The sequence below is a fragment of the Anomaloglossus baeobatrachus genome, chromosome 1 (assembly GCF_048569485.1).
Source record: "Anomaloglossus baeobatrachus isolate aAnoBae1 chromosome 1, aAnoBae1.hap1, whole genome shotgun sequence".
Taxonomy (NCBI): Eukaryota; Metazoa; Chordata; class Amphibia; order Anura; family Aromobatidae; genus Anomaloglossus; species Anomaloglossus baeobatrachus.
Window position 1 is genome coordinate 843,371,628 of NC_134353.1, and position 22,370 is coordinate 843,393,997.

A 22,370-nucleotide genomic window follows, 5' to 3' on the forward strand; every position below is an offset into this window, starting at 1 on the left:
TGGTAAACAGTATCTCCCAATTGTCAGAATATTTAAACACTTTCATAACAGCAAAAAAAATAAAATAAATAAAAACACATTATAAAAAAATCCTTGTAAAAGTTACTGTAAAGTGTCTGACTGCTAATCAAAATAAGCATTTCAATAAAAGTAAAAAAAAGAAGCTATTTTCCAAATATGTATTTTTTTACGATCAGTAACAAGCAGTCCAAAGCCATATTGAAACCACGGCGCCTCAATTACACAGTGTAAGAAGATATTGCATGTACAAACGACTTCACGCTCAGCCTTAAACATTCTAACAGCTCGACTGCAGCTGAAGATATTTTGCAGCAGAAACACATGGGATACAGCCATGATACCGGAATGAATCAATCTATCAAAGTATCCTACGGCTTACATGTAGCTATGGAAGTACAATCTCCCATGACGGCTTTGAAATCACAGCTGCGAAGTTGGTCACCACAGTCAGCGTGAGCCTCACAGGAGCATTTTCCCCAGAAAAAAAAAAAAAGATTTACTTTTAATGCCTGAAGGCAAACTAGAAGCGTTATGTGACCGGCTGCTGCGCTGGATTCACTGTAGTAGTGGGGAATGGTATTGAGAATCACCGGCGCATACACAATTAATTGGCTGAATGTGACAATTACTCTATTTATCTTATAAATAAGCAGGAAGGTTTTCTTATACACAGACGACGGCGGTGTACTGGGAGAATGGCTGCAGGAAGATGAGGACGGGCTAGTTAGTCTCAGGACACCGCAAAGTAGAGCGGCTATGTAAATCAGCTGTATCTGTGAGACAGGCTAGACCTGTCTACACATTTATATGGCTCTCATGCATAAGTTAAGAGTTTCTGCATATTTTCATATGGGATTGACATTCTCTTACTTTTTTTTCTACTTGCATATAACTACTAACTGATAGGCAGGAGTGTTACACAAACATGTTAATAGATAATTAAAAAAAAGTGTTCCAAAGCCTCTAACTTATGAAAAAAGCAACAGCATCAATTTGGGCATTAAAGAGGTTGTCCAATATCTTTACTCAGTTACTGGTTTTGACATAAATGCTTACAGGTAATGCACCTGATGATCCCCAAATGCCTTTTCTGCTGAGTTTCATGTTGCTTTGATTCTGGTCCTGTGACAATCGCTCGGTTGCTCACAGCCATCACTTCTTCAGATTCTTCTGCTCCTCCCGATTACATTTTCCCTCATCCCTTGTGCTGGGCTACAAGCCAGAAGTGAGAACACCCCTGCAACTCCACCCAAATGCCGCCCACTCCTCATTCAGGGTCACAAACAAGCATCAGCAAGATCTTATGAACAGTACACTGCAGGGTACAGAACTAATGTACAAAGCACCAAAACAGCAGCCCTGCCAAAAAAGACTATCCTTTATCCCACCGACTGGTGGATGGAAAGAGAGATATGATTGTGTTCCGATACATGGGGGGGGGGGGCTGTTTCTGTAAGCGGTAGTTGTGTTTTCAAATGATCAAAGGAGAGCTGCATCTACTGGGGAGAGAGCTGTGTCTTTGGGGGGGGGAAGGGTCTTCGGGGGGCGAGAGTTTAGTCTTGGGGGGGGGGGGGGGGGGAGTTTTGTATCTGTGGGGGAGAAGCTGCATGTTCGGTGGGGAAGCGGTATCTGCATCACAATGCACAGGAGAACTGTGCTGAATTGAGCCCAGCCCACCTGTCATTTTTCAAGGCATCATGGGGAAATTGAAAAAAACAACACAAGTTTGCAGAGCACTTAGAGCGTATGATACCAACCCAACAATATTTTACATTTATTTTTCTTGTAGAAGGTACAAATAGAACTTTTGACAAACCTGGATCAGTCTTCTGCCAAAACTGGGAAGCTTCCCATCACAAACACCTTTACCATATCACCACCTAGTCATGTTTGTGGTACAGGGTATAACAGGTTATATTGTTGATAAATCTGGTAGAGGGATGTCCGAGGAAAAACTATTTGAATGTACAAAGCAGAAGGCAGAGAAAAGCTGGATACACCCGAGAATATGAGTTACAATACATCCATGGAGTGCTACGATAGAAAGTCCACTAAGTGGACTATGACACAAAAAGGGAAAAATCGGCACATCCAAAATGATAAAATATTCTTGCTTTATTTCCACATCAGATAGGGTACTGATCCTGATAGGGTACTGTGTTTTGGATTTATTTTTTAATCTGATGTGGAAATAAAGCAAGAATATTTTATCATTTTGGATGTGCCGATTTTTACCTTTTCGCATATTTGAATGTAGTTTGTTTTGGTGGTGTAGTCATCTCAAAGATTATTTGGAGGAAGAAATCTGGCAGAATCCAAATCCTGCAGATACTATGGTTTACATGTAAAACATCAAAGGCAAAAGCCGGTAAAGATAGAAAAAAACATTTCCAGAAGCAGTGATACTATATTTAGGGCATGTTATTGTCACATACAGGGTGGATCTTTTTATGTTTTTTTACTCAAGAATAGGTAAGGCTGAATTTCTTATAACATTCTTGATCCAAATGAAAACATTTATTTACTTATAGGTTTACTGCATACTATGAACTCACTCTTGGATTATGAAGGTTTTTGTAAAATTTAGTTCTGATTATTTTGTGCGAGATATTTGCATAAAGAAACAGGAATTAAATCCATGGATGAAACTTCCACCCAGTATTTCATTTTAGAGAGTTGTTTCTTCATGCTTTGCTCAAAAAACTAAAGAGTTTGTCAGAAAGATTCATCCCCCAAATTGTAAATACCATGTTTCATCGAATTATTTTTTGCTCTGAAAGATGTACTAGGGCTTATTTTCAGTGGAAGTCTTAAATAATCCCATGAACAACAATCCATATTTATTCTTGAGCAAAAAAAAAATAAATCAGCATTTATTCAAATATAATCATATCACATTCTGGAATATCAGCATTTTGTGCTAATCCGATTACTGGCTTAGATGCACATTTTCTTATCTGATCTGCTATGCTCATGGTGCAGAATCCGTCCTATAGTGTTGAGTACATTCCATAATTACAAAAGTTTAAATTACCTGCTTAAATGTATTATTCTCTATGTACTGCTACGTTTACCCCCAAAATAAAACAGTCACCCCCTAAAAGAATCGCACTCATCAAACCCCAAACAATTAGAGTTGACAAGTGAATGGGCTCTCACATATAGATCTGTGTCACCGTCAGGGCCCTCGGCGTTCTAAAGTGGTTAGCTCCCCCTGGTAACTGGAAGCAGTATCACTCGTGCAGAGTGATACTGGTACCCAATCTGTTTGTGAAAGCTGCAGTGCAATGCAGCTGGAACGGTGAGGGACTTGACAGCGATGCAGATCTCTGAGTGAAAGCCCAGCCACCATCGGCACTTGCCAAGTGAAAGCCCATCCACCATCGGCACTTGCCAAGTGTAATTGTTTGGGGTCTACTGAGCTCTTTTTTGGGGGTGGGTGGGGGGGGGAGGTGTCTGCTTTCTTTTGGCGGTGTCAGCCTTTTATTTGGGATGTCTTTCTTTAATAAAGAGTGCTGTTGTATTCATTAACTTTTTTTTTAGCTGCTTGGACACTTCCTTATGGAACCTTCACTAGGGCTTATTTTTGGAGTAGGAGTTCGATTTTAGGCACACTCAAAAAAAAGCCCCAAAAATCATACTAGGGCTTATTTTCGTGGTAGGTCTCTTTTTCGGGGGAAACAGGGTATGATCATGTTAATCTGTGAAAGATAATTTCATCCACACCTTTACAAATGGTTGCTCCTGGAATGAAAAATCACTGTTTTAATTCATATGCAAAGGAGGCTGAATGATCTAAGCACTTCCCAAATCTCTGCCTCTGTTGTCAAGCCAGGAAGCTGTCAGAGGAATACGCGGCTGAGCAGGGAACAGTGTCCGGGACGCGGACACTTGGGAAGTGAATGAATCCTACGCAGGGGTCTTAATTCTCATTTGCATATAGATTTAAACAGCAGTCTTTCAGTAAGGGAGCAATAGATTAAATACGGGTGAGAGGGGTTGTATTGTTTGAATATATTCTATTAGATGCGCTTTCCTTTTAAAGGGAATCTGTCAGCAGGTTTTTGCTACCTCATTTGAGACCAGCATGATGTAGGCAGAGAGGTCTTGAATCCAATGGTGTATCACTTGCACGTGCATCTCAATAAATTAGAATATCATCAAAAAGTTAAACTTATTTCAGCAATTCAATACAAAAATGGAAATGCATATATTATATAGAGCCATTACACACACAGTGATCTATTTCAAGTGTTTATTTCTGTTAATGTTGAGGATTACAGCTTACAGCTAATGAAAACCCAAAAGTCATTATCTCAGAAAATTAGAATACGTACCACAAAACACCACATATCCAGGTCATGAGCTACAACTGTCACATTCCTTGTGTGTCAAGCCAATTATGACCAATAGACAACGCCAGAAGCGTTTTACCTGGGCCAAGGAGAAAAGGAACTGGACTGTTGCTCAGTGGTCCAAGGTGTTGTTTTCTGATTAAAGTAAATCTTACATTTCATTGGGAAATCAAGGTCCCAGAGTCTGGAGGAAGAGTGGAGAGGCCACAATCCAAGCTGCTTGAGGTCTAGTGTGAAGTTTCCACAATCAGTGATGGTTTGGGGAGCCATGTCATCTGCTGGTGTAGGTCACTGTGTTTTATCAAGACCAAAGTCAGCGCAGCTGTCTACCAGGAAATTTTAGAGCACTTAATGCTTCCCTCTGCCGGAAATCTTTTTGGAGATGGAAATTTAATTTTCCTACAGGACTTGGCACCTGTCCACACTGCTAAAAATACCTATACCTGGTTCAATAACCACAGTATGATTGGCCAACAAACTTGCCTGACAAACTCCATAGAGAATCTATGGGGTATTGTCAAGAAGAAGATGAGACACACCAGACCCAACAATGCAGACAAGCAGAAGGTTTCTATCAAAGCAACCTGGGCTTTCATAACACCTCAGCAGTGCCACAGGTTGATTGCCTCCATGCAACGCCGCATTGATGCAGTAATTCATGCAAAAGAAGTCATGACCAAGTATTATATAATATTTTAATTTTCTGAGATAATGACTTTTGGGTTTTCATTGGCTGTAAGCCACAATCATTATTAACAGAAATAAACACTTGAAATAGATCACTCTGTGTGTAATGACTCTATATAATATATGCGTTTCCCTTTGTGTATTGAATTACTGAAATAAATGAACTTTTTGATGATATTCTAATTGGAGATGCACTTGTAAATTACTGACACAATCAGAATTTTTATTTTTAGTCATGTAGCAGAGCTGAGAGAGCTGTCCCGTCTACACCAGGCTCTCAATAGAGATTTTACATTGACAGTGTGGTGGCAATCAAAGGAGGGGGGGCGTACTAGACTGCTGTGCGTGTGACTTTGTAGTCAAGCAATGAAAAGGGTCCCAATCAGGGATGATCGAATACCTCAAATATTCGGCTTTGCGAATATTTGCTGAATAGGTCGCCGCTATTCGACTAGTCGCGAATATTCGATGTGCAATGCAAGTCTATGGGAAACCCGAATAACAACTATTCGGAACTATTTTGGGCTTCCCATTGAATTACATTGCGCATCAAATATTCGCATAGCAGCGAGTTATTCGTTGAATGTTCACGAAGCCGAATATTTGAGCTATTCGATCATCCCTCGTTCTAATGCATAAAACAAACAGCAAATATGCAACAGAATGGACCAAGACAAGACAGGTATCCCTGAATTTCCTGTGTTAATCCTTGCAGTATGCTGGCTTCAGCTTATATAGTAAAAACCTACTGACAGATTCCCTTTAGATTGTTAGGCTAAATAATGTAGAGAACACATGTTCTAGCAAAAAGGACCGGAAATGGCTAACAATTTGACTTTCTAAGCTCACTTTTCTGATGCATCCCCAAGTGCGGGAAGCCTGTAGGTTTCACAGATATGGTACAGTTCTATTATACATACCTCGGTGATAAATCCAACATAGTAAGGTTTCTTTCCCAAATAGTTTTTTTTTTGCTGTGTAAAAAGTAAGATGATTTTCATATGTGTCTTACCAGCCTTGTTTTTGGTCTTTTATGTAAACATGCTTTTTTTCTATAGATAAGCTAATAAGAAAAGATATACATACAATATGCTATACACACAAGATCCAGAATTCAGGTGGAAAAAAAAAAGCACCAAAATTGTTGAGACAAAAAAAAATTGTGGCCAATTCACCAAAGCTTTTATAGTTGAAAACAGGTATAAAACCTTTTTAACCTTTCAACATTGTGCAAAAATTATGCAACGACTGGACTTTTAAACATGTTTGAATCAGCTCCGCTAAATGGACAGAGCCGGAGTGGAACAGGACATGACAGGACATTAGACATCACATGTGACCGTGTTTTGTACTCAGAAATGCTACTCCAGTGTGGACTAGCATTTCTGGTATGGTGCATGGAGGCACATGCCACTCAGAAGAGGCACCAAATTCATTAAGTGGTGTGGAATAACGTAATGTGCGCTATGCCTGCTGAGAAAAATACCAGAACAAAAATGCAAAGAAACAGCATTTTTCACAAAAAAAGGGAAACTGTCCTTAAGCGGCAGGAATTATCAGATGATTTCACCTTTATGATGAACAGACTGGACAAATGCAAATGTACATGAGGGTTTTGTGTTATACATGTATTTGGGGGAAGATGTTCCAAGAGGATTCTTGTTAATTACAATTGTGGCTGAAAAATGGTGCATCGCATTGATAAATTGGCCCAACTGTGTAATAGCTTTATACCAATTCTTCACGCTGGAGCTACTAGAACCGAAATTCTGTATTACACTGAAACAGACTGAATATATTCATGATTTATTAGTTCTGACAAAGAACAATGGAAATGTATTGCCTCTTTGTTCACCATTCATGTATGCATGCTTTTTAGATCAGATATTCCCATAAGTATTGCCTTTATAACACAATACTGCACGTTCTCTGGTTACTCGCTTCTACTTTGTTTGGCTGTATCCTCAAATTTATATTTATACAAAGGGGATCCTATAGGAAAAAGATAACAGACCCTTGATGTCTCCCACATACCGCATGTGAATATGTAGACTGAAATACAAACCGTACTGACGGCATGAAACAAAAAACTCCCAAGTCATATTATCCTTTTATTTCTTTGGAATATTAATATATATCAAGAACTAAAAAAAAATATAATGATAAGTACATCAGGCAACTAAGTATATGAATGTGTAACAAAAATAAACCAGCTTTAGATTACTAGCCAATAAATGGTCGCTGGATAATTACAGAATCCTCAGACGACTCGTGTCAATGCTTGCATACCTTAGTACACTTTATAACGGAGTTTCTCAATAATCCACCAGTAAAGTGAATCTGTCATCACGATTTAGCAAAGTAAGCTGAGGACAGTATGCTGCAATGGTTAAAAAAGAAAAAACAACTGTACTTCTCTTATCTGTGTGTGAGCTATTGTTTACTTAAACTAATTGGTTTATCAGTGGCTGACTGGCCTGTGCCATGTAGTCTGGCACACCCCTGCTTTGATTGACACCTCAAAGTCAATGCATAAATGTCTATTGAGAGCCTGGTGTGGGCGGAGTAGCTCAATCTACACTGGTGTTTTCCTGGATCTAAATTCTTTGTGTGAGAATGGCTGCACCCAATAATCTAAGTTTAACATGGTTAGTTTCAGAATCTCATTTATCAAAACAAGATCAACTTTTCATATCCCTATGACATTAAAATATAAACATTTATTGCTATCAAGTTAAAAACCACACCAAATACAAATGTGACCAATATGTCATTTACAATCAAGCAGTAGAAGTTTAGAAAAATATTGATAAAATGATCCAGGAGCAGCAATCACAATTAAAGGAATGGGATACCAGTCTGGGCAACCGTTATTAATATGAATAGTGGTAGTAGGGATAGGGGTTTATATATCTTACCCTATATTGTCACCCTACAAAATACCCTTCCTAACAACGGAATTTTCACCCTAAATTTAAGTAGTGTCCCCGTTCTACATCGACTCTCCTTGCACCTCCTAGTTACCCCTGTTGGGGGTCCAATGGATGGGAGGGTAAAAGGAGAGAGTGTAATAGGGAAAAACAATAGGATAAAAAAAACAGTTAAGTCAATCATGCTGCTCCATAGCCACAAAGATGGTAGATACCAAAATCATAAGTCTTATGGAGATTCAAACTGTTCCATAAAGGTCATATTGCTGTCTCTTAATATTCAGGGTTCATCAGGATACCTAATGGACCTTGGGCACAGTCACTCTAAAGACAAATGTGTTTGGAAAAGGCCCATTAGCCGAAAACACGTTCTTTGCTTGTATCCTGAATACTCATGGAATAATAATAATAATAATTTTATTCATTTATATAGCGCTATTAATTCCACAGCGCTTTACATACATTGGCATCACTGTCCCCATTGGGGCTCACAATCTAGAGTCCCTATCTGTATGTCTTTGGAGTGTGGGAGGAAAACGGAGTACCCGGAGGAAACCCACGCAGACACGAGGAGAACATATAAACTCCTTGCAGGGAATAAATCCCTTATAATCCCTTCTGAATTTTGGAGTGCCGCTCCTGTGATGCCCTGGACACCCAGAGGTCACAGGTCACTACACTCACCACATACACCCCCACCCCAATAAGGTATCACCAGTCAACCAAAAGACCTGATTGCCTCCCTCAGAGTCAGACAGGCACACCAGGTGGGTGGAGTCAGGCGGAAAGACACGCCCACCGAGGAGTCTGCTGTCCTGAGGCAGGAAAACACAAGGAGATGAAGTTAGGAGAGTGAAGTGAGGAGAGAGGAGAGAGAGGAGCTCAGTTCTGTGTGGGGCCTGGGTTGGAGCCTAGGATCCCAGATCAGTCAGGCAGGCAGACGGTAGTGGCCGCCTGCAGGAGACCGCGAATACGACCAGCGGAACCGTAAGGGACCGGGACAGGGTAGTGGCCCGCCAGAACCGAACCGGGGAGCTAACTGGATACCGGAGCACCAGGCAGGGTACTCAGACCCCGACTAGGCTATAAGCCACCACCATAGTCAAATTAACTGATTGCGGTCTGGACCTCAGGGGTTCATTCCCACCTAAGTCCCGATTGAAGGCAACAGCCCAACCCGTCCAGATAGTAGCCACCGCCAGAGGCCAGAGATCCAAGGGCCAGCGTCTGGGGGCAAACGGGCTCCTACGACACATACACGCCGGGGAGCGGGCTACCAGTTCCCAGGCACGGTAGCCAAAATCACATAAAGGTGCAGGAGAAAGGCGGACATTACCAACCTATCTGGAGAAACTGCAGCCGGCTGCGGTCCCCGTTCGTCACCCCGTTTGGTTTACCAGTGACTCTGTGTGGTTTAATCGTGAGTACACCAGTGCCATCAGGCACCGCACCGCAACCCTGCCCCTGCACCCCGGCCTTCAACACCAGGCCCCGGGACCAACATCCCCTACCCACGGAGGGGTCAACACCTAGCTGCGCCCCTACACCACTCCCGGGATTCCCCGTACCTTTACCGCAGTGGTGGTGTCCACCATCACCACAACCCGTGTGTGGCATCACCAACTTTCCCAAAAACAACCACCCCCCACAACCCCTGTGTGCACCACCACTACTCCCTTCCAGAGCGACGTGACCCCCGTGTCCGGAGGCGCTCGAGCCACCGACACATGCGAGCCCAGACCCGAGCGGCTCGGCGGTCGCAGCCGAGGCCGCTGGGCGGAACACGCCTTTATTTGCTAAATACTGTGGCTGCCTTCCCTGGATTTGGGCATCATGGATTGTGAGTGCTGCCTATATATTTGGATTGGTATACATGCATCCAGGGAGAGACCTGTCACTCCAGGGCAGTGGGCAGGGAGTCAAATCAATATTAGGCAGGTCATTTTAATGCCATGTCACATCATTCTATATAATTTCAAGGTCTTTAAAAATATAATCCAATACATTTCATCACAGTGATTTTACAGTACTTCTCTTTCATCAAAGTTGCCATCGAGGTCTTTTGAACAATGAACCTTATAATATTGTATTAGCCAAGAAACTCTAAGGCTATGTGCCCATGCTGCGGATTTACCGCGGATTTTGCCGCGGATTTGCCGCGGATTTCCCGAAAATCTGCAGCAGCGGCACTTCCAAGCCATTTCAAAGGCATTTTGGAAATGCTGTGTCCATGCTGCGGATTTTTCCGCTGCGGATTTGCCGCGGATTTTGATCCGGAAAAATCTGCAGCATGTCAATTGTTTGGTGCAGATTTGGTGCGGATTTTTGGTTTTGAATGGGCGAAAAAAAAAAAAAAATCTGCATCAAAATCCGCGGCAAATCCGCGGGTGCGGATTTGCCGCGAAAGTCGCGGATTTTCAGGCAGAAAAATCCGCAGGTACATTCTACCGTGGACACATAGCCTTATTGTTCCAGAATATTCACTATAAACAAAGGCTTGATTGCACAGCAGAGTATAAGATGGCTAACATAAGAGAATGACCTTTACAGATGTGTCCGCTAGAGAAGAAAATAATTAGCACAAGGCGCCGGCATGCGGGTTTTCAGCTTGTTGTCTAAACTCCAATTAAATCGATACTTCTGAATTGTACTAGGTGAAAACTACAGTTGTAGCTCTGATCTTGATATGGAGGTATAAAACAAACTCTAATTTATAAATTTAACACTTTCCAAATCAATACAATAATATGTTCAAATTGCAACATAAAATGACTTTCCCAAGATGTAGATGATGAAAATAAATAAGTTGGTTATGATGAAATTACAGGGATTTATAAACGCAAAATAACTAGGATATAGCTGCTAATATGGCAATAGCAAGGAAAATCAAATGCTACAGAGGGATCTGCATCCACTGAGACTGCTTAACCTTTGTCCGGCTGAGTAGGTACAATTGTAACTATTCCGTTTTAAAATTGCAATAACTTTTTTTCGAAAAGCCGTAGAGGGCTGAAAGTTCGTGACATCTCTGCAGTTTTGGTCCAGAACATATTGGCCAAATTTCAATAAAATATCTCCACCCCCTTCCGAGATAAGGGGTCGAGATATTTTTGCATCCATAACAAGCTGCATAGGTACAAATGTACCCTCATATATTTTGAATGAAGATAATGCAAGGAGAAAAGAATAATATTTTTTTAATGATATGTTATTTTATTATTATAAACAAGTAAAACAACTGTTTATTTACATTATAAAAGAAAATGTAAGAAACTTTTTTTATTGATTTTCTTCGCAAGTAATGCATGTTGTCTTTGCTACAGAGTGTTCATCGCAAATTGGTTTCACACAAACCACACAAGACTTTCTAGTCTTACGTTGTTTTCGCCTCAGGTCTCGGCAGACATAGCAACTACCAACAACAGGGGAGGATCCACGACTACCATGAGGTATTTAAGGGCCAGCTGCTGCTTGCGATGCTACCAGAATGCATCGTCCAAGCACCATTTCTACTGCACCTCGAAGAAAATGGTTTCTCATCATCATTCGGTTTGTACTACGATCTTCAATTGCAGGCATACACAGCTGATTTGCGAGATCTTTCACGAACTTTCTTCGTTGATCCTTTGTCCTGAAGCTTGGATTGTGTTCTCTGTAGATGATGTAGGATGCTAACCCAGTGACGTCAATCATATTGTAGAAAAATGCCAGAGGCCAACGTAATGTTCGTCGTTTCACAGCTCTTCCAACATTTTATTCATAACATCAACTCCGCCTTTTGTTTTGTTGTAGTATTTTATTATCTCTGGCTTGGCTGCTAGTGTCTCTTCAACTTCTCCCGTCATGTGCATAGATGATAGAAGCACGACTGATTTGTTGTTCTTTGGTACATATGAACAGACTGTTGCATCATGATTGTAGGCAAAATTTGTCGAGTTTACATGCCTTTCTTTGGCAGGCTGCATGTTGCTAGGTAGGAACCTTTAGTTTTTTCTCACTGTACCAACTAGTGTGATGTTTCAGGAGTTCAATACCTTAGCTAGTTCCATGGTTGTAAAGAAGTTATCGGTGGTGACATTTCTTCCAGAGCCTTTATACGAGCTCACTAGGTCCAATACTGTTCGTTCACCAATGTTTACTTGTCGAGGACGATCAGTTGGTTTCCCAGTGTGGAGCTGACCTTGTAATGGGTAGGCATTTGACGAATCACAAGCCCAGAAAATCTTTATGCCATATTTAGCTGGTTTTGAAGGTATATACTGGGTAAATTTAGTATCGCCTCTAAATGGAAATAATTTGTCGACGGTGATACAATTATATGGCTTGTAGGCTCTCTTCAGATTTGTGTTCAGCATTGTCCAGATGTCCCGTATTGGTGCAGCTTTATCTGTTTGCACACGTTCTGCACGTGTATTTTCGTTGTCAAATCTGATAAATCTGAGTATCATCTTGAAGCAGTTACGAGAGATGGCTGCACGTATAAGAGGCAGAGCAGCAACATTCCACATGTCCTCCAGATTCTCTTGCACACCAGCAGCAATCAGTATGCCCAAAAATGCATGGAGTTCAGTTTCAGTAAATTGCTTGAATGTTTTTTGTGGTGGCCGTTCAGAAGAATCAGGAAAACGTTGTACCAGTTCGTTGCTGTAAGAATCACACACTCTCTTGGCCTTTCGATTAGTTTCTCGTAATATGATGTCACACATCTCGGGAGTCATGATTGACTTGAATAGCTCTTTTGCTGTATACAGGTTGCTGATTGCTGCAGGGCCACCTCTTTGTCGTACGACATTACGAGATTTTGTTTGTGCATTTGGCAGTGGATCACTACACCACTCAGTTTTATCCTTAGCAGTCCAAATGTCGCCTGCACTTTGAGGCACAGACTCCTCTCATCACTTTCGTCTGAGTCGTATTCTTTTTCCTGCTCTATGACCATTTCTTGTTCAATGTCTGAATCTTCTTCAGTAACATCCACTTGTGGTACATAGTTTTTATCATCAGATGCAACATATGGTTCTTCCTCATGCTCAGAATCAGATTCTTCTAGCATTCGCATTATTTCGTCAGACGTAAATCTGTAAATATGAAAAAATGAAATATAAATAATTTTCCGAAATACTACACAATACTACATTATTGTCTTTCCACAAAAGGATACTAACCTGCAAACACGTTTTCTTGGATTATGGCGGAAACTAGATCCAGCATCACTATCACTCATGATGACTTGGTAGATGAATTTTGGCTTCATAATTTAGTTCAGTAACACGTGGCAAGTAGAATGAAACTCGATTGTAAAGTACAGATAAAAAAGTAAATTATTTCTAGTGATAATTATTTATAAATGTCATTTATATATTATGTAAACCGTATACGGTTTCAGAATTTTCATTCCATCTTCGACTGTTTTTTCGACCAATAGGAAAATTGTAACAGAGCCACCATCTTTATTTTGTGCTGAATATAAGTAAAACATTGTAAAACAATATGTAGATACTAATTATTATACTTTTTTCATATAAAAATCATACCTATAGTGATAAGTTTCATACAAAATATATGTAAGCCAAGTCCAGGGTCAAAGACAATTTCTGACTGTTCTGTCTCCACATAAGGCGAATGAAGGTATAACTGGCTGTTAGATGCTGTGAGACTTTCCTACCTTCGTATCCAAGAAATTGAAGACTTCACAAGCCTAGAAATGTGTGTGCTCACAGCAATGAGATGAACAGCAAAATGGCTACTGAGAGTAGGGAGGCAGGAAGAGAAGTAGAAGCCACTCCCAGTTTGAATCAACTTAATTGACAGCAACATAAGTGAGCAGTAATAACACTGGCCAATAGATATCAGCATAACATTTGTAGCTGAATGAACTTTAGTTTCTGAAACCAAGTAAAGGAGAAAGTCTTCCCACAGTGGAGGTATATATGAAGGTACAATTGTACCTCTGCAGCCTGTTAATATTGTAAAATTATGCAGCCTGATGAAGGTTAAACCCGTTCACCTCCATACCTGTTTTCACCTTCCTGATCAGACTTTTTTTTTTTTTTTAATTATGACCAGTGTCACTTTATGATGTAATAACTCTGGACACTTCAATGGATCCTGTGATTCTGACATTGTTTTTTTCATGATATGTTGTACGTCATGCCAGTGGTAAATTTAGGACAATATATTGGAAGTTTGGAGAATTTTGTTTTTTAAATTTTGCAATTTTTAAACTTTTCATTTAGGGAGCACATGAAGAAACCTATAGACACCTATGTGACAGAAAATACCCTAAACTGACACTATTCAAAAAACTGCACCCCTCAAACTACAGCAAACCAAATCCAAGACGTTTATTAGCACTTCAGGTGCTTCACAAGAACTAAAGTAATGTGGAAGGAAAAAATTTTAATTTTTCTTTTAGCTCCAAATTTTTCATGTTCACAAGGATATCTTGAAAATACTGCACAATACAATTTGTTGTACAAATTTTCCTGAGTGTACCAATTCCCGTTGTATGGAGTGGAAAACTATGGTTTGGGTGCACAGCAGGGCTTGGAAGGGAAGGAGCGCCATTTGATTTTTTAACCGCTAAAAAATAAAGTTTGAACTGTTAACAGTTACCATGTCGCATTTGGAGACCCACTCAGGCTCTTTTTAAAAAAAGTTTTGGCAAAATTTTCTTTTTTAACATCACAATCAAAAAACAAAATTAGTCTCATAGTTCCTGACTGTCCAGGAAGAGTTTACAGGAGACTCATTCAATGACCTTTGTAGCGACTCAATGAAAAAAAATAGGGTCAGTTACTGTTTATTGTCACGAATGTAAGTGTGGATTTTCTGAACAAAACGTTAGTCTAAAAAAAACCCAGTGACCAGTGTGATCACTATATGTTTTTAACAAAGATTGTGATATGGAAAGGCAACAAAAAAAAATGTCAAAAATTGCCAAAAACCTTCCCATAAATATAAAACCTGATTTAAAACAATAAGTCATTATTTTAATTATTATTTTTCTTAGGGCTTATTTGATCACAGTCAGCCTTGTTAATATGTAGTAAAACTGAAATGACAAGGAAGGAGGGGGCGCAGATGGTGTCTTATCCGATGGTAACAGAAAGAATTAAATTAGAATTAAATTAGATGCACTAACCTGGTGCGGTTGTGCCTTTTTACGAATTTGAGAATGTATACATTTTTCAATTTTTTTTTAGCAATTTGCAGTTACACAAGAAAATTGCAATGCTTTTAATTTGTGCTGACGTTTTTCTAAGACGTGAGCTCAACTTAAAGCACCAGTACAGTGTTTATCTTTATTGCACCCCTGTAGTGGGGCTTTAAATCTAAGTCCCCTAAGCCCTATCTCATAATCATCTTCTCCCACCTTCAGTCTCTTCCAGCAGCACTCTGGTTGGTCTGTGGTGAAAAGTGGCTAGCTGGCAGCTCCAGTGTTTCACGGAGCGCCGAATATCACTGTTCAATGCATCACTATGGGAGACTTGATCTGGCTCTCCTAGAGATGCACTGAGTGCCTGGGAAGTAGCTTCTGACTTCTGGCCTGTCAGAAGATAGGGGCACAAGTTGGCGCCAGGGAACCGCAGCAGCACAGGAAGGAGAGTATTAGGCGGGCATTACACGCTGCGACATCGCTAGCATCGGCTAGCGATGTTGCGTGCGATAGCACCCGCCACCCCCGATGGTGGCACGATATGTGGTGATCGCTGCCATAGCGAACAATATCGCATCGGTAGCGTTACACACACATACCTGTGCAGTGACGTCGCAGTCACCGGTGAACCGCCTCCTTTCTAAGGGGGCGGTTCGTTCAGCGTCACAGCGATGTCACAGCAGCGTCACTGAACCGCCGCCCAATAGAAAAGGAGGGGAGGAGATGAGCAGCCGGAACATCCCGCCCACCTCCTTCCTTCCTCATTGCCGGCGGCCGCAGGTAAGGTGAGGTTCCTCGTTCAACGTTTTTCCGACGATTCAAAATCGCTCATAGGTGTCACACACAACGACATCGCTAAAGCGGATGGATGTGCGTCACAAATTCCGTAACCCCAACGAGATCGCTTTAGCGATATCGTAGCGTGTAAAGCCACCCTAAGACTGGTGGCGGGGGGCTTACATTTGAAGCACCACTACAGCAGTGAAGAAGAAAAAAAAAAATCACTGTGGTGGGGTTTCAATAGAAATGGGTTGAGATAGAAATGACAGAACAGAATCACTACAATTTATTTCAGAAATTTGTTCAGCCCCTACCTGGTAAAGATTATGGCGCACTAGAAGCTCAATGATACACCAAATTCATGCATGCCCCTCTTAATGAATTTGGAACTTTATATCTAACAGACTAAGGCCCTGTGCGCACTAGAAAATAGAATTTCTTAAGAAAATGCCGCAGGCTCTTAAAGATTTCCGCGGGGAAAAAATGCAAAAAATCCGCACCAAAATCCGCATGCGGTATGTTGTGTATTGGTGTGGAATTGCTGTAGGTTGTTCCCTGCGGGATTTCACTGTTCTCCCTGCTCCTGCTGTCCATGGTGCTGAAGTCTCTGGGCCGTGCTTTTGTCCTGCGCGTCTGCCTCCGGCGCTCTGCTGTTTGCGGGTCAGCTGTGCACTGCATAACTGCATATGCATGAGCCGGCCAGGAAGCAGGAGAGAAGTGTCCGAAGGCAGCCTCGCAGGAGTAGGTGAGTACAAGATCAGTGGTGACTTCAGTCAGCTAATGTGCAGTGACCGCTGGAGTCCCACACCTGGAGTCCTCCACCTGTCACTGCAAAACACATAAGTTAAGTCACAGCTGATCCTGGCGGCTCACTTCAATTGTGTCCTGACCCTCACAATGAGCAGTCATGGTCTATGGCGCTCACGGTGAGTGCCAGGTGTAGCAGAGCTGTAAGCGTCGTGGGACATCTTGTGGATTACGTCGGACCTGGAGGGCTGTTATTAGGGGTTAATAAAGTGGTGAAAGAGGGGCCTTTTTTGTCTTTTATTTCAAATAAAGGATTTTTGGGGTGTTTGTGTTTATTTACTTTCACTTACAGTTTAGTGATGAGGGGGTGTCAAATAGACGCCTGCCATCACTAAACTAGAACTTAGTGGCAGCTATGGGCTGCTGCCATTAACTCCTTCATTACCCCGATTGCCACCGCATCACGGCAACGGGAAGAGCCGGGAAAAGTCCAGGACTGTTGTATCTAATGGATGCGGCAATTCTGGGCGGCTGCTGGCTGATATTGTTAGGCTGGGGGGCTCCCCATAACGCGGGTCTCCCCAGCCTGAGAATACCAGCGCCCAGCTGTGAGGCTTTATCCTGGCTGGTTTTCAAAATTGGGGGGGGGCCACACGCCGTTTTTTTTTTAATTATTTATTTACTGTGCTATAGACCCGCCCACCGGCGGCTGTGATTGGTGGCACTGAGACAGCTGTCACTCAGCGTAGGGGTGTGTCTGCCTGCAACCAATCACAGCCACCGGTGAGCAGGGAAGGAGTGAATACGAGATGGAATAATGAGCGGAGGCTCTGGAAGATGAAAGCCGCCGCGGGTGCAGTGTGACAGCCACCCGGTCATCGGTGAGTATGAAGCGCTTGCTCCTACCCTTTTAGGCTAGATTCTGTTCCCCATAAACTTTATATGGGTAGCAGCATCTGGTCAGTTACCGGGGATCAATCCTCCGCCGACCCAGAGTCAGCGGGTGATTGATCTGCCAGCCCTCGAAACCGCATCTACCTGTGGAAAAGAAGTGACATGCAATTGTTTTTGCTGCGGGAATCCCGCAGCAAAACATGCAGCTGTCAAAATGCACAGCATTTTTTTTCCCCATAGGATTTGCTGGTGAATCACTGCAGAGATGTTATGAATACTTTCTGCAGCAAAACATTCAGTAAATCCGCAGGAAATCCGCGGCAAAAACCGGCAAGTGCACACAGGGCCTAAAGCTGTATTTACAAGTACAGATCTCCGACCAATATCGCCGATAGCCATTTACACTAATAGAGATCGTTTTCATCCCCATCTGTTGTAATCATACTGAATTATAACCTTCCAATTCATCATCATAATGAAGTTGTTATTCAGATACATGTATATGCTACAATCAATGTGTTTTTGCAAATGGATTTTTAAGCACGCAAGATCAAATTTTCCATCAGATGAGACTAGATTTCAATCAGGTCAAATAGTCATTTACACACACCAATTTAGGCCTGATAAACCAGAATTCTGTCACATATCTGCACGTGAAAAAGCACCCCAAGTAACATCATTCTTGATGTATTTATTTTAAGCTCCTTAATTGAAATTTGTCAGCAGGTTTTTGCCATGTAGAAATTTGTAAAGGAAACCAGCTCACCCACGTCTGACCTCACCGCGCCTCAGACTCGGATCCGGCCCTGCCCTGGCCGCACAGCAATGAAAATGAAGAAAACGATCCAGCTGAGTGACCAGGTGATTTATTCAGTGCAGTTCAGACAAGGCATATTGGTTATGATTAAGGGCGTTAAGCCAGAAACGCATTAACCACGACCATATGCCTTGTCTGAACTGCACTGAATAAATCACCTGGTCACTCAGCTGGATCGTTTTCTTCATTTTCATTTTTGCCATGTAATCTTAGGGCACCATGAGATAGTGGCTGTGATACTGATTTTAGAGATGTGGAACTTATTAGGATGTGTGATTATCATAATTATCACTGCCGGACTAGATGCCCACATGCATCCTGGTCAATCCATGCCCCCAGCACTGATTATCAGCTCACTGTCACTATACAATGTACACAGAGAGCTGTGGTGCAGGTGGGGTTACTTTCTGAGGTCTAACATATGCAACAGCTAAAAACTGCGATTGTGTTACAATTGCTGCACCTAAAACCAAGTACAGTGGAATCTCTGTTTACGAGTAATTTGGTGTGCGAGTATTTCGCTATACGAGCAAAGCTTGCTGTAAATTTGTAACTCAGTTTACGAGCAAGCTTTGCTGTACGAGCAAATACTCACCGCACACACTTCCGGTTCCGTACTTTCACCGCGCTCTGACCCGCTCTTGCAGTCCGCACAAACAGGCACCCACAAGCACAAACACACACTATGCTCAGCTTACCTTCCGTTCCCTCGCCGGCCTCCTGGTTCTTGTAGTTCGCCGGTACAGGATGTGTATCGTGTAACCATCGCGACGATTGAGGAACTTCCGCTGTCACCTGCTTCTGAAAGGCAGCGCGCTGACCAATTAGAGGCAAGCGGTTCATGCCTTTGACGTCAGCGTGCTGGCAGTGGAAGCTCCGGCATCGGTCACGATGGTTACCCGATACACATCCTGTATTGGCGGACTACAAGAACCTGGAGGCTGGCGAGGGAACGGAAGGTAAGGTGAGCATAATATGTGTTTGTGTCTGATTGTGCTTGTGTGGAATGGCACAATAGGGGACCAGGATGTGACATTGCCCAAGTTGTGGAATAAATTGTCTGAGCTTGCATTATTTCCTATGGGAAATGTTGCTTTGCTAGACGAGTAACTTGGTTTACAAGCACACTGCTAGAACAGATTGTTCTCGAAAACCAAGGTTCCACTGTAATACATTGTTGGAAACAGTGTCTCTTTTCCCATAATATGCTGCTCTCAGAAAAGGTAGCAAAATCCTGGTGACAAATATCTGACCATGAAAATAGTAACAGTGACACATAGGGGAATAAAGCCCATATACATAGAATGACTGGGCTGTCTTGGCTATTTCTCTCATACACAGGAGCGCTCCCTCCTACGAAAGCTCCTGTGTGATCAATAAAACTAGACATGTCTGACGGTGGCTTATCTCAAGCAGAATAAATAGATCAAAGGTCTAAAACCCCCAACAATCAATTGTCAGGGGCTCTCCCACACATTGCACTTTTGGCGGAAACTGTTGTCATTGGCGGGTTTGGTTGGTATTAGTTTAAAGTGTATGGGGTCTTCAGATATAAAGTATAAAACATTTATTTGCAACTCTTTCTCAATGTCTAAAAGTTAAGAAATAAAGTCTTTAATCCATATACAATTTATGTTGCCCAGTGGGCACTTTCCCACTGTCCAGATTTTCCTGTGTAAACATTGCCCTTGGATGTAACTGACTGCTTTAAGGCTTTGATGTCATTCTCTACAGTTCTGAAATGTTACTGAAGATACTGCAATGCTCACCAGAGTCACCCCTTGGGAAATATTGATGAACAGAGCAGGACTTGATCCAAAATGAGATAATTTGTATACCGTAATTAAAAACAAAAATCTTAAAATAAAAAAAAAATGCTCATGTGTTTACAGATACACAACATTGGTCTAGTACAATGAATGTAATTTTAGATATTTTTACCTTGTAAAGACTCCATCCACAACTCCCACCGTGACTTCTTCTGCAGGGACATAAGAACCTAATTGTGCCATGATGGTGATGAGGGCGACTTGCTTGATGTACGAGCTCTTCCCACCCATGTTAGGTCCAGTGATGATCATAACTCTCTCCTTATCTGCCTGAAGAGAAGTGAGGATGCATGTTTACTAATCCAGGACTTGAAATAATAAAGATGGTCAGACTTTCTGAAGCAAATAAATCTGACATTTTCAATAATAATGCATAGAATATAAAAATAACCACGGAACAGTCCTACATCTATATCAAATGAGCTAGCAGCAAGGTGAACAACACATGACTTCATTATGTCTGCATCGTCCATTATACGTTTGTCTAGTCTGGGCAACTAAGAAAGTCCATCTTCTAGTAAGTCCACTACGGATAATAGAAATTTATGAACATGGAGATGTAATGAAAAAAATTCTATAAAAGATGTAGGAGAAGCACTCTTCAAGTGGTACCTTCTACTACAACCCTCAACGCCTCAGGCCACATCGTCCTATTACATCTGTCATTAATTAGTCTGCATTATAGGAAATGGACCAGTTGATATTCGTTAGTTGGCATAAGGACCTTCACACCATTAATATATTATGTAGAAAAACTTAGTCTTTATCTAAATTAATGAGGCCCTGTCACGTGCCAATAATACGTAACAGTTTTATCTGGTCTAAATGCCACTGTTCTCCCTAATCTAGTCATATTTCTTCTTATTCTTGCACATTGACGTCCCTAAGATTTAGCACTTTGTTCTATGTATGAAAATTTACTCTTGATATCCAATTGGAAGAAGTGTTTTGTTAAGAAGAGTTTGGCATCTTGGATATCAAGACTAGATTTATATACCAGGAAGAAGAGGACTGGTCTCAAAAATGGAGAGGAACAAAAAAACTCCCCAAAAAATAAAATGCAAAAATATTAAAATATTAGATAACTTTGGCAAGTGATAGATCGTCTTTAGATAAGAGGATCCAGCAAATAGTAGTTTTAAGGTGTCTGGAATGTCCAATTCAGTGTCCCCTAGCGTCAGCATCTCTTGCTGACTCACTCATGGGTCACTCATCCCAACGTAGAGCAAGTGAAATTAATATTGAAGACGTCACCAATTTTTTAATTAAATATACTGTATTTTTTGGACTATAAGATGCCCCCCAAATTTAGATGAGGAAAAAAAAATTCATGTTGAAATTGGGGTCCACGGGGAAGTGTACATGGGAAGCGCGGTGGTCAAAGGAAGCATGGTCGCCCCTGCAGGAAACAGGCAGCAGCACAAGTGGGGTGCCGCGAGAAAGACGCCATTGATCTCCCAGTGACAGACTTCAGGAAACGAAAGTAGTGCATGCGCAGATTGAGATCTTGGGGGTCTCTTGTCTTTATTAATTTTCTCTTTCAAAGTATTTCAGGTTTGCTTTTGGGGAACATCATGTGACGTCCCTATTGATTACGTCGTACATTTTTTTTTGTTAAAATTTGTAATAAATTCGTGAATGAGAGATGTAGTTGGGGGGCGTTTGTCCAAATAAAATTTATTTTCTTTTTTTTACAACTACTGGATTAGTAATGATAGACGCCAACCCATTCCTAATACCAGGGCTTGATGTCAGTTGGCAATTCACAGCTGACATCAACCCCATTTATTACCTAGTTTGCCACCGCACCAGGGCAATGGGAAGAACTGAGGCGAAGTGCTAGGATTGGAGCATCTAAATTTCAGTAGGCATGTTCAATACTTTTTTCCTGTGTCATTTCTCCATATTAAATATCACTAAATTTATGATCATCAAGGTTTGATTTCTTTGCCTGTGTGGACTTTGTGGATGGGATGAGTTATTACTAGCGGTGGGCGAACATGCTTGGGTACTCGGCAGAGTATCACGGGTGCTTGGTTGAGTCATCCATGAAGTGACCACAAAGCACAGGCTTGCTTCACTGCATGATGTGAGCAGGCACCCCAGTGAGAGACATTTGAAGTTTCTGAATGTCGCTCAATGGTGTTGAAA

At 41.6% G+C, this 22,370-nt stretch overlaps 1 protein-coding gene across 1 annotated transcript in view; it reads right to left on the reverse strand.

The window, feature by feature from the left end:
* The window catches only part of MSH3 (mutS homolog 3), a 267,619-nt gene that overhangs the window by 20,930 nt on the left and 224,319 nt on the right, over positions 1 to 22,370 (reverse strand). The window contains exon 20 of the mRNA XM_075325143.1: positions 20,332 to 20,489. Coding sequence (XP_075181258.1) covers positions 20,332 to 20,489 — 158 coding nt within the window. The remainder of the gene's footprint in view (positions 1 to 20,331; positions 20,490 to 22,370) is intronic.